Here is a 15,845-nt window from a genome sequence, read left to right as displayed (position 1 = left end):
GTAGCTAATATCCATACATAAGCAAATACCATGTTTGTTTTTCTGTGCCTGGGTTACCTCACTCAGGATGACTTTTTATAATTCCATCCATTTCCCTGTGACTTTCATGAGATTTCATTTATCGTTGTTTGGTTTCTCAAGAGAGGGTTTCTCTATAGCCCTGGCTGTCCTGGTACTCACTCTATAGATCAGGCTGGCCTCGAATTCAGTTGATCCACCTGTCTCTGCCTCCTGAGTGCTGGGATTAAAGGCATGCGTCCACAGCTGAATAAAACATTGTGTAAATTTACATTTTCTTTATTCATCCATCTGTTGAGGGACATCTAGGTTGTTTCCAATTTCTGGCCATTTCGAATAGAGCAGCAATGAACATGGTTGAGCAAGTGCCTCTGAGGTAGGATGAAGCATCTTTTGTGTATATGTACAAGAGTGGATCTTAAGGTAGGCTGATCTCCATCTTCAGAAAAACTGCCATATTGACATCTATAGTGGTTGTCCAAGTTTGCAGTCCTACCAGCAATGGATGAATGTTTCCGTTACTCCACATCCTTGCCAGTATGAGCTGTCACTTTTTTTAAAATTGATCCTAGGCATTCGGATGGGTGTAGGATGAAATCTCAAAGTGGTTTTGACTTGCATTTCCCTGATGGCTAAGGTGGTGAACATTCAAGTGTTCTTCAGAGATACCTGCTTGGCCATACTCGTTGCTGCTACATTCACAATAGCTAGAAAGTAGAAACAACCAAAAAGTCCTTAAACTGTGATTCCACAATGCTCAGGAAGCCCTCATGTCACAAAGCCCCCAAAGAGAACGCCAGCAGAGCTGGGGACGTGTGTAGTAGCGCTTCTATTTGGCACTGGCATTATTCATGCCTGTGCCATTCACTGTTAATTTTCTTTGGCAGTCTGAGTGCTTTTGTTTCTAAAATAGATTGCAGAGGCATCTGTCAAAACGAAAAAAAGCATTTCAACATAGAAACACAGGCTGCCAGACTTGTAACACGTAACTGATGATGGTGGGGCTTTTACCAAAAAAACAAAACAAACAAAAATAATACACTTCAAAATCAAATAACCAAAAAACCAGTCAGGACAACTTTGTTCTTTGCCATGTAAATGTATTTATACTTACCTGCTTTTAACTCTTTGAATAAGTGGAATTTGCATCCATCAATCACTTCTGGGTGCAGATTTCCTTTGAGCTGAGCTATAGAGAATTCTCCCTTACCACAAGGTGTCAGGAATGATTTCTTCTGTTCTTGGTCCAAGCCTATTTTACCTAGCTAACACCATTGGCCCTGTGATTCTTCCACTAATCTCATCCTCTCCTACCAAGGGCGCTCTGTGTCCTCTCTGGGGACTGCGAAACCCTCTGTTAGGAAAGTAATGAGATTAAATGTTGTGTACTAAAGTCAGGATGTCTCTGCTTCCTTCTTCACCGCCTTAGCTCTTTTATCGTAAGAAAGCTAGTCAACCCAACCGCTAGTAAGTTCTAGAATAAACTATTTTCGTCTTCCAGCTGAGAAAATACCCGTGGTACTTTCAAATGAGTGACTGCAGATACAGGTGTTTAGATAAAAAGTTATGTATTTTAAAAATAAGAATTGCACCGGGTAGTGGTGGTGCACACCTTTAATCCCAGCATTCAGGAGGCAGAGGCAGGTGGATCTCTGTGAGTTCGAGGCCAGCCTGGTCTACAAGAGCTAGTTCCAGGACAGGCATCAAAAACTACAGAGAAACTCTGTCTTGGGGGGAAAAAAATTGCTTCCCGCTCCTGTAGCGGCACAGTGTAGCTGGCCACAAACATGGGTGCCAGGGGATGGCTGGTATAATGCTGAGTAGCAGAGACCACCTAAATTTTATTATTTCCTTATTAACTCATCTGAAACTCAGCAATTTAATCTCTTCTGGGCAGGAGTATGCAGGTAAACGTGCAATAATCAGAGGAAAGGATACTGACTTGCAGCACTTGGTAATTTCAGAGGCACAAATGCTCCCTCCGTGACCAATTTCAAGCCACCAACTTGTCACTCTTCAGTGTATTGGGAAGCAACGCACAGCAAGTCGGTTTTCAGGGACCACTACCTGGCACCAGCATTCCACTGCTTACCTTTGAGCTCTTAAAGCAGCCAGAGCCTGGTGTGGTGGCACCCCTGAATCCCAACACCCAGGGGGCAGAAGTAGGCAGGTCTCTGAGTTCAAGCCTGGTTTGTGTGGTCAGAGGTGACAAAGGACAAGGTGAGCCTTCCAGGCACCTGCTTATCCCAGAGGAGGGCTGCCAGGTCTCGGGGCAACCTTTTGGCCTTTCCACTCCACAGGTTTATTTTCTAGAAATACAGGCAAGAAAAAGCATATGGCAGGGGCTGGGCTGGTGGTTCAGCAGTTAAGAATACTGATTGTTTTTTCAGAGGACCCTTGTTGGATTCCCAACATCCACGTGGCAGCTCCCAAGTGTCAGTAACTCCTGTTTCAGGGGATCTGATGTCTTCTTTTGGCCTCTGAAGGCTCCAGGCACGCAAGACATTCTCTATATACATAAAAAGCATTGGGGAAGAAAACCCCACTTAAAAGATGTTGGTGCCAGATCTTGATTTATCAATGATTTTTTATACCTTTCTTTTTAACTGTAAGAAGTAACTTCTTGCCATTTCTATCGGTGTGATCATATAGCTGACTCTACTCAGTGGGCCACAAACTCCTGACTATTATTCACTGTGAAGCTCAGGGTTTCAGATTTGCCTAGTGGGAGCTCCTCGACTTGGCTGCTATGTAACTAAATGCACCCTCAGGGCGCTCACAGCAGGTGTGCTGGGCTCCTTCTGCATTTTTCTAGCCTCAACACTGAAATAGCTGTTTTTCAAGAGACCCTAGCACATCCTGATAACAGATGCAATGATGTGTATTCTTACTTCTGGCTAAAACCCAGACTCCTGTGATCTGGTTAGCATAAAATGCTCTCTAGCACTTGCTCACCTTGGGCGAGTCTGTGGAACTGAGTGCAGATTAGTACGTTTTAGTATCACTAGCCGGGATGCTCGTGACTCCCTACTTCTAGATCCTAGTCCACAGTCTTTAGGAGGCCTTAATTTCACTGACATATACTGGAAAAACATTTCTCAAAATGTTTTACCTTAAAACTGAGAAAAGAACAGAGACAAACTTGTAAAAATACATCTTTTAATAACCATGAGGCAGCACACCACGCCCACTGAGGTTTTTACCGTGTGGTTTACAGCACACACTAGCCATCACAGGGCACATAGACGAGCAGAGTGAATTGATTCTTTTCTGAAGCTGGACAACACAAGCCGGGTGTCCCATCTCACATTTGAGGCTGTGGACCAAGCTGGCTCCTTAGAAGGCCTTTAAAATGAACAGCTTTTAAACAACGAAAGAAGTTATCCACCCTATCTCACATGGCCCCAGGAGTGCTCAAGGGGCTGGAAGGACTGTGAGTGCATGCTTTCCTTTGATGGCTTTACAAAATAGCTATTTATGCCAAACCTGCCGCACCAAAATGACAATAGAAACAGCTGTTTCTCTTCCTGAGTGAATTCATAACAAATACTAATTGGAGGCTATAGATAATGATGCCAGAGACTCTGCTAAGAAAGCTTCACGTTTGCAGTGCAACCCTGGGAGCCGCAAATGTGTTCTCACTGCTGAGTGAGTCAGTCCGCTTGCTTTCTTTTCCTCTTTTTTAAGTTTTTTGAGACAGTGTCTCACTGTATACCTCAGACCAGCTTGGAACTTGCTATGGAGACCAGGATGTCCAGAGAGATGCACCTGTCTCTGCCTCCTGAGTACTGGAATTAATGTCAAAAGCCACCATGCCTGGCCCTACTTTTAACTCTTTATACTACAACCAAGGGATGGTGGAATTCTTGGCCCTTTTGAACAACAGTTTAGTGAGAGAAAAACTAAGACTAACTAACAAAGGAGAAAAACTAATACGAATCTCGAAATTGAGCTGCCATTGTCTTGGAATGATCAATACTTAGCTATATCTATGAATGAGAAGAACCAGAGGTGATAAAGATTCAAAGCGATAATTTAAAAAACCATAGATGTGCATGCTTTGTAATGACAGCATTTAGAAATTATACAATCGGCTTTACTTGCCTACATGAAGTAGTGCTGGACTTAGGGAAAACTACTACACATCTCTATAGAAACACTCAGATTTGCAAAAGAGGCGTCATGAACTGTTTATCACAAAATCAGCCGCTTGTAAAAATCTGCAAGTATAATATACCACAATCCTTACACAGTGCTAGTACACTGAAAGTATACCAGTTGAGCAGCTCAAACCGCCAAGAGTTAAGACCAACAACTCTTAATGTCACTTAGTGTTACTTCAGTATCAATGTGCTTTCTTCCACTTGATAGCACATCAGGAGACATTTTTACAACCCGTCTCTCTCTAATGCATCATCTTAATCTCCGAGGTAGAAAGGGCACCGTTTAATCTCTCCACTGCCTTCCCGTTCTCCTTATCTGAAACTGTTATCACAGCTGTCAATCTGTGTCCAGGACATTGCTGCTGGTGTGCCATAGGCTGGCTGTGCCAGGAAGGCACGGCTCAGCTGAAATATTTTCCTGGATCAACGCTTGAGAAGTCCACCAGCTGCCAGGAAGAGCAGCCTTTCGGCTGGTTGTCAGTTATCAGTCTGATCTGTATTAGATTGGAATTTCCACAGATGTAGCTACATCCTCCTTTGTGGGTCCTCTAGCGCACTACCCCAGCGCGAGGCAGACTAAAGGCCGGCTGGGAGAAAGGGAGCAGGAGCTGAGCGGTCCAGCTGCCACCACGCACATCACTCATTGACACAGGAGCCACCACGTGACTCTTATGCCGTCACAAAGAACTGGCTCCTGAGCCCGGCCATGTAGGTCTCAAAGGCAACCATTTGGCTTCAACAACCTTTTGCTCACTTGTCTTAGCCGCTAAGCTTGTACAGGGCATGAGGACTACCTGACTGATGGGAATCTGGAAAGGATTTTATCTTTCCTGTCACTTGGCACATTTCAACTCCAACAATATAACTCTAACTAAAAATTCTGGTGCGCTAGATATGGGTGGGCATGCCTGCAGTCATTGCTCAGGAGGCAGACAAGAGGACGGTGAAAAGTCTGAGGGCAGCCTGGTCTAGAGAGAGCAAGAGTCTGTCTGAAAGCCAAAAAGAAGTCAAATGTTAACCTCACTCTGACATCATTTAAAATGCATATCACTTTCCACTGACACGAGGTAGAAGATAGTAATCTTCAGTATACTGGCGCCTATGCAATTAGTCCTAAGAGAGAACAAAATTATACCCTCGAGCTGGCAGAGTCCTGGAGACAACTGCAATCCTCTCCTGACTGAAATTCCTTGTACTTAACTGCTCTTCTCGGTTTAAGTCATCAGAGACAAACAGGATCTGAAATACCGCAAGGATCAAGCACAACAGCACTGTGTCTCACCGTGCTGTTCCGTCACAGACATCAACGGGAGGCTAAATCCCCTTCTAGGACTAGAAGCAAGATAGAAGGAATGTTTCACATTTAGAAGAACGTAATACAGACCTCATAAAATCTAGCAGCATTTCATTCTACCAAGATATATAAATTTGGCTCCACTGACTAGTCAAGAACAAAGGAAAAAAGTATACAGGTCCAAAAAGGCTCCTTACGCTAGAGGACTGTGAGGCCACGACAGGGACTTGTGACGGTTAACACTATCTCTGTTAAGTGCTATGTGAAACTACTGGGATGTCGATTTCTATGGCGGAGAGGCGGGAGCGCGATGAGTAGGGCTGAGAGTAAGTGTGCATACTGGGAGGATGGGAGTACAGCGGCTGCCAGAAGGGCGAGGACAGAGATTTGCACGCGCAGTACCAAATGAACAGAAGAAGAGCCGTCATAAACAGACCCCCCGAGCTAGCAATAGTGACAAACACCGCATAGTCAAAGGCAAAGACCGGCTCAAACTTCCTGTTGAGATGAGTGTTATAAAAGATGGCCCAGATGGATGGGGAGAGGCTCACGGTGCCGGCCAGGAAAAACAGGAGTCCAGACACCAGATGGCAGCCTGCACTATTGACCAGACACTTGGCCAGTTTGATGTTAGGCACCGAGGAGTTGAAGGCCGTGTTACACATTCCAATCAGACAGAGCAGCAAGGCACCCATTGCGATCAGGATGCTGAGAGGCAGGGCAAACTGGAGGACACGCAGGTCCAGCTGGTCCACAGAGAGGTACCAGGTGCGGTCATACATCAGGCAGTCACTGCTTCCATCGTACCGGACACACTTCACCCACAGGCCGGTGTACACGGTCAGGTTCTTCTCGTTTCTGTTGAACGTGATGAGTCTCAGTTTCCTCCAGTTGGGAAGCAGAGTCCCCGCGAAGAGGCCTGCCACAGAGGCAATGCCACACAGGAAGGAGAGCACGGTGGCCGCGTGCACATCTCGGCAGCCCATGGCAGGTTGGCGTGAACAGTACGGTCAAACTAGGGGTGACACAGGGGGCAGATCAGACACAGCAGGAGAGAGCAGAGCTACAAGGGCCACCGCCCGGCAGCATCAGTTCTGCAAAGCTTGCCGGCTCCTGCCTCTGATCCAAGTCCTTCTGAGGCAGGAGGACTGCAGTAAGTCTGAGACTAGCCTGGTCTCTATGGTGAGTCCTAAACCAGACCCCACCCCACCCCTCTGAAAAGAAAAAGAGGAAGAAAAGAGGGAGGGAGGGAGGGAGATGTAACTTCATCTCCTCCCTGTACAACAGGAATGCACATCAGTATGTGTCCCAGGTCAGGCGCACGCGCACACACACACATGCGCGCACACACACACACATGCGCGCGCGCACACACACGCACACACACGCACATGCGCGCGCACACACACACACGCACATGCGCGCGCGCACACACACACATGCACGTGCACACACACACGCACATGTGCACCCCCCCACACACACACACACTTTGTCATCACTGTGTCACACAACAACTAAAAGTTTTGGCCACAATCGTTTTTTCTTTCAAAATTAACTTGAGTAACATCACACCTAAAATTTTCTTTGCTGCTAATATCCATTTGGCACACATACATGGGCCAGGCTGCACATGAGGTGTCCAATGACAAAGCAGACATTAAGCACGAAGAAGTCAATTTCAGCAGGAGCTAGAACACTCAACAATCAGCCGGCTACAAGCGCTAGAGACTGAGCGTAAGCGCCCCAGCAGACACACAGCGAGACTCGGGCAGCAGGGGAGGAAGGGGTCTGCAAAGGTACGGAGAAAGCATGGCAGAACAGCAGGCTGTTAAGAGCTGACTCTGGGCCACACAAGATGGACAGACACTCCCTGTGCCTTTAGTCTGCATCCGCAAAATGGGTACGAAAGCAGTGTCCTCACAGGTTCCCCCAGGGATCCGATGTGTTCGTGTAACAGCAAATGCTTAGAAAAGGGGGATGCGGTGTGTGAAGCCTTTGAGTGTGACCGTGCTCAGGACTCGGCACACCCGGAGAGCTTTGAGCAAGGTGTGCTGAGCGAATGCTCAATGAGGGAAAGGATAACACATCTCACTGCTATAATTCGACACGTCAGGAAATTATTACAAGTGGAATGAGCGCATCTCCAGGGAAATCAGGCAAGCAGAACAGGAGAACAAAGTCCTGGGTTCCTGGTCACCCACCTTCTGGCTGATTCAATTTGAACCAAGTGCTTTTCAGGGAAATCTCTAGACTCGGTGGTTACAGAGCTATTAACGTTTGTGGACAATCAGTGGAGATTCTGAAGTAGAACACCTCTCTCTGCTGATGCTATTGTAACAGAAACAACAGCAAGCCTTTTCTTGCTTCTCAAAGTAGTAGGCTGTATTCTTTTCTCAGGTACAATTAACTATATAAACCAGTATCTGATTCAGATTTAATTTTTTTTTTTGAGCGTTTGCAATGTATCTCAAAGCACTACTCAAATATATTTTCCAAGGAGGCCACAGAGCAGACAAATTCTCATGGCTACATTTCCTTTTCTTGTTATTTAAAGCAAGGTGAAGGGGGTGAAGTTGAGAGTAACTTTTATTTCTGATACATTATCATGGTGCTCACAGAATCCATTATCTTTTCCAAAAGCCAATATTCTCTACTGAGATGGCACGAGAACATTCCCAGAAGCCAGGATCAGAAAGATAACCGTGACAAAACGCTAAGAAACTAGGTTAGCACGTGTCTGAGCAAGCAGGTACAACGTTCTTTAGAAAACTATGCTACATGCATAAGTTATAACAGTTTTACTAGCAGAAATTCTATGCCTGTGTATTCAAATAGTAACACATTAAGTGTATAATATGAAAATCGAGTTTGGCCATGGATGGCCTTAACTTAGAGTAAAGAGAGCGGTTCTAAGTTTCTCGGAGTTACTAGCTACTACCTGTGCTGCCTTCTGTCATTTTCAGAATAAAATGACAAATTATAGTTTAGTTTTCATACAGGTTAAAAAAAAAAAACCTCCTCTCTTACTTAATTTTAGCACAAAGGATGAACACTTTGGTGCAGGTTTGAGAATGCTTGCATTAGGAATGCTTACTGCTGCCAAGCTCCAGAATTCGGTTCCAGGAGTGTTTTGCCCTGTTTCCCCCATATACGATGAGTACATGCATAGCGCCAGGCATACAATTCATCCCAGGGTTATATGAATGCACAGTGGGCCCTGTACCCAGACCGTATAAAGTAGTTCACAGATGTGGGCTAGACAAAGAAATGGCTATGACTTGTCAACAAATGTCTTTTGTTGCACGTGACACACACGGAAGACACCCTGCGAAGACACCCAGTCTAGTGTGCTAATAAAATATGCTGCCCCATACAAACTCAAAATACTGACGGTTAATCAACTGCATAATCGCTGTGTATTACGTGAACGTTGTTATATATTAAGCAACATGAGCCAGCAAACCATTTATTAAAAAGTTATTGCCCTGGGTTAGAGAAAGACTGAGCAATAAGAAGGAGGTTATTCCTGTTTCTTCTAAAGCTCCAAGACTCCTTCAGCTACTCCTCTCAAACTCTTCACTCAACCACAGTTCCATCCCTGCCTCCAGAAATGGGAACAAATACTTACAATTTCAAAGTAATCAGTATCTCTCCAAATAGTGTCCTGTGTCACCGATTCCTGCAACCCAAAGGCAACGAGGAACAGGATCAGTATATGCAGTTATTAATCCTCTCCTGTAACCCTCAGCCTACAAACCACACTAATGAAGGTAGGGGGAACAGGATCAGTATATGCAATTATTAATCCTCTCCTGTAACCCCTAGCCTACAAACCACACTAATGAAGATGGGGAACAGGATCAGTATATGCAGTTATTAATTCTCTCCTGTAACCCTCAGCCTACAAACCACACTAAGGAAGATGGCCAGAGCCACATTTACTGCAGTCCTGGCGTACTGAACCACACCCTGCTTCAAGTCAACGTAAGTTTTGCAACAGTTCTCTGAGCTTGCCATGGTGAGACAGCAAGGACTAAAAGTTTTAAACGGAGTCAACGAAGATACCATAAAAAGTGTTTCTGGAGCAGAACATGAGCAATCTCCAGTCTTCAGCCTCAACCCCAGTGCTGAAGTTAATGTCGAGCATCTCACAGCTTCCTTCGGTGGTTTCACTTTTTGTCCTGTTATTGACTCTATGTATCTACAATCTGATGTCTTACTCCACTTGAGATAACATTTTACAGGGCGATGGGAAAAGGATATATTTCGCTTGAAAACTGAAAATACTGCTGCCTTCCAGATTAGGACTCTTCATGTGTGAGAGAGGAGAAAGATTTCTACTCTTGTGCTTTGTCAATCAGCTCAACACCCAGAATACTTTTCCTTGAGACTTAGATCCGACTGTGGCTTCATTTCTTTCCTCTCAGTAGCTTCCGCTTTCCTGAATAATAAAGACGCTGAGTCAAACCTTCCCACAGTGTACACCACCCAGCTTTCACTCCAGTTCTCGGCCTCTCCTAGGCGACTCTCACCTTATGCAATCACAGTCTGTGCAATCACTCTGCCTTTCCGTTCACCTGTCCAAATTCCCCACTTCTGAATTTAATTAAGAGCTTGGCCACATGCTAATCCTCCACACTTTTTAAAAGCTTTATTTTCATTTGCTGTGTATGGATGTTTTGCCTGCATGTATGCCCCACCGGCAAACAGTATCTGCCAAGGCCAGAAGAGGGTGCACCTGGAGTTACAGCTGGTTGTGAGCTGCCGTGTAGGTGCTGGGAACCAAACCAGGTCCTCTCAAGAGCAGCCAGTGCTCTAAACTGCTAAGCCAGCTCTCCAAAGCTCTAAGACCTTGAGTAGTCAGTCCCTGCCTACCCTTTGTTTACCTGATGTCAGTCATCTTGTGAGGGAAACCTACCTAACCCTCTCGCTTTCTGAACTCCAGCCTTCCTCCATCCCTGGATGCAGGATGTGAGCAGCACTCCCTGACTTTCTCTTCAGCAGCGGTGAGAATACCCACCACTCCTGGCTTACATACTCTTCTTTCCTACAGACTACCGAACTTCAGGCCAGAGATCCTGGCTCTGTCCCTGGTGTTTGCTACAGGCACACGGGAGGAAGTCTATTACTCGCTGACTGGAGGAGGAAACGCATAGCTATCCATACGTGTCTAGCTGGGCTACAGGGAAAATGACAGCCTTGGTTTAGTGTAAGTTCCGCTCACTTCACTCGGGACAAGTCACCACACCCTGCTCCCGGAGGCGCTCGGGCTGCTTCTAGAGTGCTTGTTTCCTGCTCCTTAGTGGCCGAAAGTCTCTAATTTTGTAAAATGAAAAACAAAAAACATTTCCCTAGCAATGGTGACAGTTCTGGAGTGGTTACTGACCAAAGAAAATACTCTGTTCCAAAACTACCACTCCACATCTGTCACCCGTGCCAGAGGGACTTTCAGAGAAGGACATCTGGTACACAAATGTTATCAATGATATCACCCGGAATAAAAAATATTTTCAAAAGGATGTTTTCTCTTGCTTTGAAGAGAGTTCAAAGAAGGCTGATGCAAAACAGTGGCTAAGAGCTTTGGGAATTCACGAATCCATTATAATGTTTTTTTCAGGGACAACTGCAAGGAATCACTTCAAAAGAATGTATGTCTCATAGTCACTAAATTCTTGATGTTAACAATGGCCATCCGTTCTATCTATAATTTGGGTTTTCTTGGAAAAACCGGAACCACCCATCCCTGTACCACAAGGGTTCTATACTGCTATTTTGTTGAAGAAAATCACTGCTCCCGGCTGAGACAGCAGAAGGAGGAAGGCGTTATATAAGCAAAGGAAACGCTCACCTGTTAGTGTGCCTGCTCCTCCAGAATCAGATGAAACAGGCGCACAGCTGCACACAAAGCAGAGATAATGTGGGCCTACGGAAACAGGAAAAGCTCCAAATTACTACAGCACTTCTCTAGAAACTAATTCACAGAGCAGTAGAAAAAAAAATAGCAATCATCTAGACTTAATCAAATGCTACATCACTAAAGGCAAGCAATACGTTTTTCAAAAGGAGAGTGTAAGGTTGAGAATGTAGCTCAGTGCTAGGATGCTCGCCCACCATGTAGAAAGCCCTAGGTTCAATCACCAGCGACACTACACAGCAAACAAAAACAACACAGGTGATCGATTCTTATAGCCGCTGTTAGATGTGAGTCCCAAAAGAAAAATAACACTCGCTTTGTGATTTGAAAGTTCAGGATAATTAAGGCTAAAAATAAAAATCACTTTACTGGGTTAGTAATCTATGAAAAAAAATTAATGGCTTTTTTTCCCTAAGATTCAGTTCACAGCTATCATGAAATAATGAGAACGATGAAGAAACTATACAACTGTCTTGGAACGGAAAGAAATGCATCGTTTTTAAAGTGTTTTAAAAAACGGTGCTCACAATAAAACCAGACGAAACGGATCTGCACTGTTCATCGTGAAATTTGCAACCGGAATGTTCTTTTTAGTTTATGCCTTAAGCTATCATCCTTAGCTCAACCTGCCATTTCACTCGGGAGGCAGAGGCAGGCAGATCTCTGTAGGTTCGAGACCAGCCTGGTCTACAAGAGCTAGTTCCAGGACAGGCTCCAAAACCACAGAGAAACCCTGTCTCGGAAAAACAAAAAACAACAACAACAAAAAAAATGGTGCTCACAATAAAACCAGATGAAACGGATCTGCATTGTCCATCGTGAAATTTGCGAACAGAATGTTCTTTTTTAGTTTATGCCTTAAGCTATCATCCTTGGCTCATCCTGCCATTTCAGGAAGTTTCCCTACCTCTAAACAGGAGTGACTTCCTCTTTAAATACTACTTAGCTCAAACAGGTAGGCTGAGTGAAAACTCATAAACGCCCGCCAGCTTCCTGGGTCGAGGCGTTTATCACTGGTCGCATTCCAGTAATTACGCCAGGATGTGGCTGGGTGCTGACTTGGGTCAAGGTTCCCCTCCCCACTCCCGTCTACGATTGTTGAACTGATACCAAGCGTGCAAGCTTGACTGCTCCGCAATCCGAAGGGCCCATCTGACGTCAATGACACCACCGGGACCCCTGGAGACCTCTTCCAGGGCGGTCACCGAGGGTGGCAGGGGTGTGCTGCGGGGACTGTCCCTCCCCTCCCCCGGTGGAGCCGCGTCCTCGGGAGACCCCGAGCGGCCGCGCAGGGAAAGGGGCGGCTGCGCGCAGCCAATGGGGCGAGCCCGCCACACGCGCTCGCGGTGCGTGGGAACCGCCGCGGGTCAGCGTTACACAACCGGGCGCGTCAGCCGCCGCCGCGAAAATAGCAACCGCAGCTCGCGCCTCCACCCCCGCCCCCCCCGCCCCCCGCCTCCCCAGCAGCGCGGCCCCGCATTTCCATGCTCCTCGGAAGGGATGAAAATGTTTTAGCGCTCGACCAAATACCTCCTCAGCCAGTTTCCCCAGCCGCGCGTGTGGGCAGCGTTTAAAATGCCGGCTCGCCGCCACTTGGGCCGTTCCACACGACACCCTCAACAACTTGCACAAGACTCCGAGACGGAGCGTCCCTGACCACACCTACCGGGTCCTCACGGCCCGAGCACCCTGCTCGCCCACTCGGAGCAGCCTCTGGCCGCGCCTCCCTCCGCGGTCGCGGAAGTGCGTCCCGGCGAAGCCGCCCCAGCGGCTTCAGGGAGCCAGTCAGGCTCTTCCCGGGCCCTGCTCAGGAATACCTTGCGGCACGGAACTACAGTTCCCAGCATCCACCGGGCCGCGGGCCGCAGGCCAGATCCCGCGACCACCCCTCCTTCCGGTCCCGCCTCCCTTGCTTCCTCTTGCTCCGTTATGGCCTGGTTTAGGAACTGGCTTATAATGCCGTCATGCACATGCGTGAGAAGCGAAATCGAGAATCGCTTGAGTACTTAATCAAATACAGTAAATGCAAAAGAATAACCACACAAGTTTACAAGGGGCCCTTTGCATGATACTTTTGTGGTTATCTAACAACAGGCAAAAGATAATCTACTGCAATTAGGTAATTAATCTAACGTCACTCTTCTACACATCAACTATCCTCTCCTCTTAAAAATGAGTCCCGTGCAAGTAAACATCTCAAAGAATTTCTGTACACTATTTATCTGATTATTTAAAAAAAAAAGATTAAGAAATGTGATGCCTACGACTTCTAAAGGATACCACACCATGTAAACACACACCGAAAACTTTTTAAATTATGTTTTTCATACATTCCGATTATATTTTTTTCCTCTTCCTCAAGTCTTCCCAGATCCTCCCCACCTCCCTACCTCCCTACCTACCCAGTTTCATTTTATTTCTCAATACAAAAACAAAGCCCAAAAGAATCAAAACAAAATAAAAATCTCAGTAAAAACAAATGTGCCAAACAAGATCATGACGAAAAGCACACAAAACATATGGTGTCCTGCTTTGTGTTAGCCAACTACTCTTGCGGTTGGTGTCATCTGGAGAAAACTGGTCTCTTTCCCAGCCGCTATCAACTGCAAAGAGCCTCTAGGTGAGGGCATCATTTTGACTCTAAGCAAGGATAGGAACGGTTTCTTGTATTAGTCATTTAAAAGTTCTGTAACTTCTCAATTGCAATTTCTCAGAAAGGATGGAAAATGACCCCAGTTGACACTACTGTAGAAAATCTCATCCATTTCTGGTCCGCTCTGCCCTGGTGTGACCTTGGACAAGGAGACCCGTGGGGCCTTATGGTCTCCGTCTGTAGATCAGGGTGTCTACACCAGAAACTCATGAGAATTACATTCATCTAGTCCTGATAAGGAATACATAGGAAGGTACAACAGTATCTGACACACAAGGACTTAGCTATTAATAGCTTCCATTTTGTGTTGCTATAGTAACAATTGAACTGTTACTCAAAGAGAGAGCACGTCTGTTATCTGTCCACTGCTGTCCTTTCCTGTTCAGTGCCATATTGCACAGACCCTGAACAAGTCTACCCAAGGCCAGACACCATCCAGCCTCCCACCAGAACTGGGGGGAATGGGTGCCTCTCACACAGGCCTTGTTACCCCACCCGTTTCTGGCACCAGATTCTCACTCAGGTGCCTCCTGGCCCCTCTGCTCCCATGCCTGTGCCACCGCAATGATCTCAAATGTGAGAATAAACCCTTCCTATGCTCCTCCTGTCAGGGACAAGACAGGTGATACAGCCCATCTTGAGAACGAGCAAAAGCTGGTCAAGGCTCTCACACCACATCTTCGGAAACGGAAACTTCCTCCTTCTTCCATCTTAACATCCTGTGATGACCTGGGCACACCCAGATAAAACAGGATGTCACATTCTGCAGACCTGATTTGTAACTTAAATTTCACCCCAAATCTTAACCCCCCCCATATACACACCTTGCCACGTACCATGACATGTTCAGATTCTGGAGAAGATGTGATCTCCTTTAGGAAATATTCTGCCTATCATAGTCTAAGAACCTCTTCTTCCATGCCGAATCAAAAAATCAGGGATTTCTTTTGTTGTTGTTGCTGTTGCTTTGTTTTTTNTTTTTTTTTTTTTTTTTTTTTTTTTTTTTTTTTTTTTTTTTTTTAGTTTTAATTTGCTCTGCTTTCTTCTTTTACCACTTAAATTTTTTTTCCTTACATTAGAAAATGCTGCACTGCTATTTCTAATCTCTCTAGTTCCTTGCCAACCATTTGCTTTCATTTCCTCCTCAGTCTCTAATATAACTGGTAAGAGGTTTGCTCCTCTTCTCCTCCCTTAGTCAATACACTTCCTTGGAGAGAGGAACAACCTATTTTCTCAAACCCGCATCTTTGGCTCAGACTTGCCATCACTTTAGCGTATAACTGCCAGCCCATCTGCTTGACTACTATTGTTTGAAGTTCAGCATTTGCTAATGCCAATTAACCCCAGAGACAGATATTGGGGTTCAAGATGAAGACCAGAAAAGCAAAGCAGCCAAGCTACTAAAGAGCTCTTACCTCTATGAAATCTTCTGACTGAAATTGAGCAAGTTCCTGTCTCCTTCCATCTTATATTCCTCTCTAGTGTTGGGATTAAAGGCAAGCACCTCCACACCTGGCCTCCATAGCTAACTAGTGTGGCTGCTGGGATTAAAGGTGTGTGCCACCACTGCCTAGCCTCTACGACTGACTAGTGTGGCTAGCCTTGCACTTTGATCTTCAGACACACTCTATTTTTAGTAAAATAACAAATAAAATCTCTACAGCACCCTGTAGTGATGAGGTGAGCAGGCCTGCTTTTCATCCTGCCTGGCTCCCACATGGCTAGCTTTGCCCCGGAAATAACAACACACAAATCGTATTCATTTAAACACTCCTGGCCCATTAGTTTCAGTCTCTTATT

At 45.8% G+C, this 15,845-nt stretch overlaps 1 protein-coding gene across 2 annotated transcripts; it reads right to left on the bottom strand.

Moving 5' to 3' along the window:
* Nucleotides 1–3,160: 3,160 nt before the first annotated feature.
* Cldn12 (claudin 12) lies at nt 3,161–13,201 on the bottom strand. Of its 2 annotated transcripts, none has more exons than XM_050139823.1 (4): nt 13,059–13,201; nt 11,327–11,401; nt 9,107–9,157; nt 3,161–6,490 (listed from the first exon to the last, which is right to left on the bottom strand). In XM_050139823.1, the coding sequence occupies exon 4, from the start codon at nt 6,459–6,461 to the stop codon at nt 5,727–5,729; it is 735 nt and encodes a 244-aa protein (XP_049995780.1). In that variant the 5' UTR covers nt 6,462–6,490; nt 9,107–9,157; nt 11,327–11,401; nt 13,059–13,201; the 3' UTR covers nt 3,161–5,726. The 2 variants fall into 2 exon arrangements, with proteins under 2 accessions (XP_049995780.1, XP_049995779.1); XM_050139822.1 differs by having other exon boundaries at nt 12,923–13,070.
* Nucleotides 13,202–15,845: the final 2,644 nt, after the last annotated feature.

Source organism: Alexandromys fortis, unplaced genomic scaffold (genome assembly GCF_014885135.2).
Source record: "Alexandromys fortis isolate MF-2015 unplaced genomic scaffold, M_Fortis_MF-2015_v1.1 scaffold_38, whole genome shotgun sequence".
In the NCBI taxonomy this organism is placed as follows: Eukaryota; Metazoa; Chordata; class Mammalia; order Rodentia; family Cricetidae; genus Alexandromys; species Alexandromys fortis.
The sequence above is the reverse complement of the archived record's forward strand: the minus strand, read 5'-3'. Positions and strand labels throughout refer to the sequence as shown.

Excerpts from the sequence above, each read along its gene's own strand:
- Cldn12 (XM_050139823.1), bottom strand. The coding sequence starts at position 6,461 with ATGGGCTGCCGAGATGTGCACGCGGCCACCGTGCTCTCCTTCCTGTGT.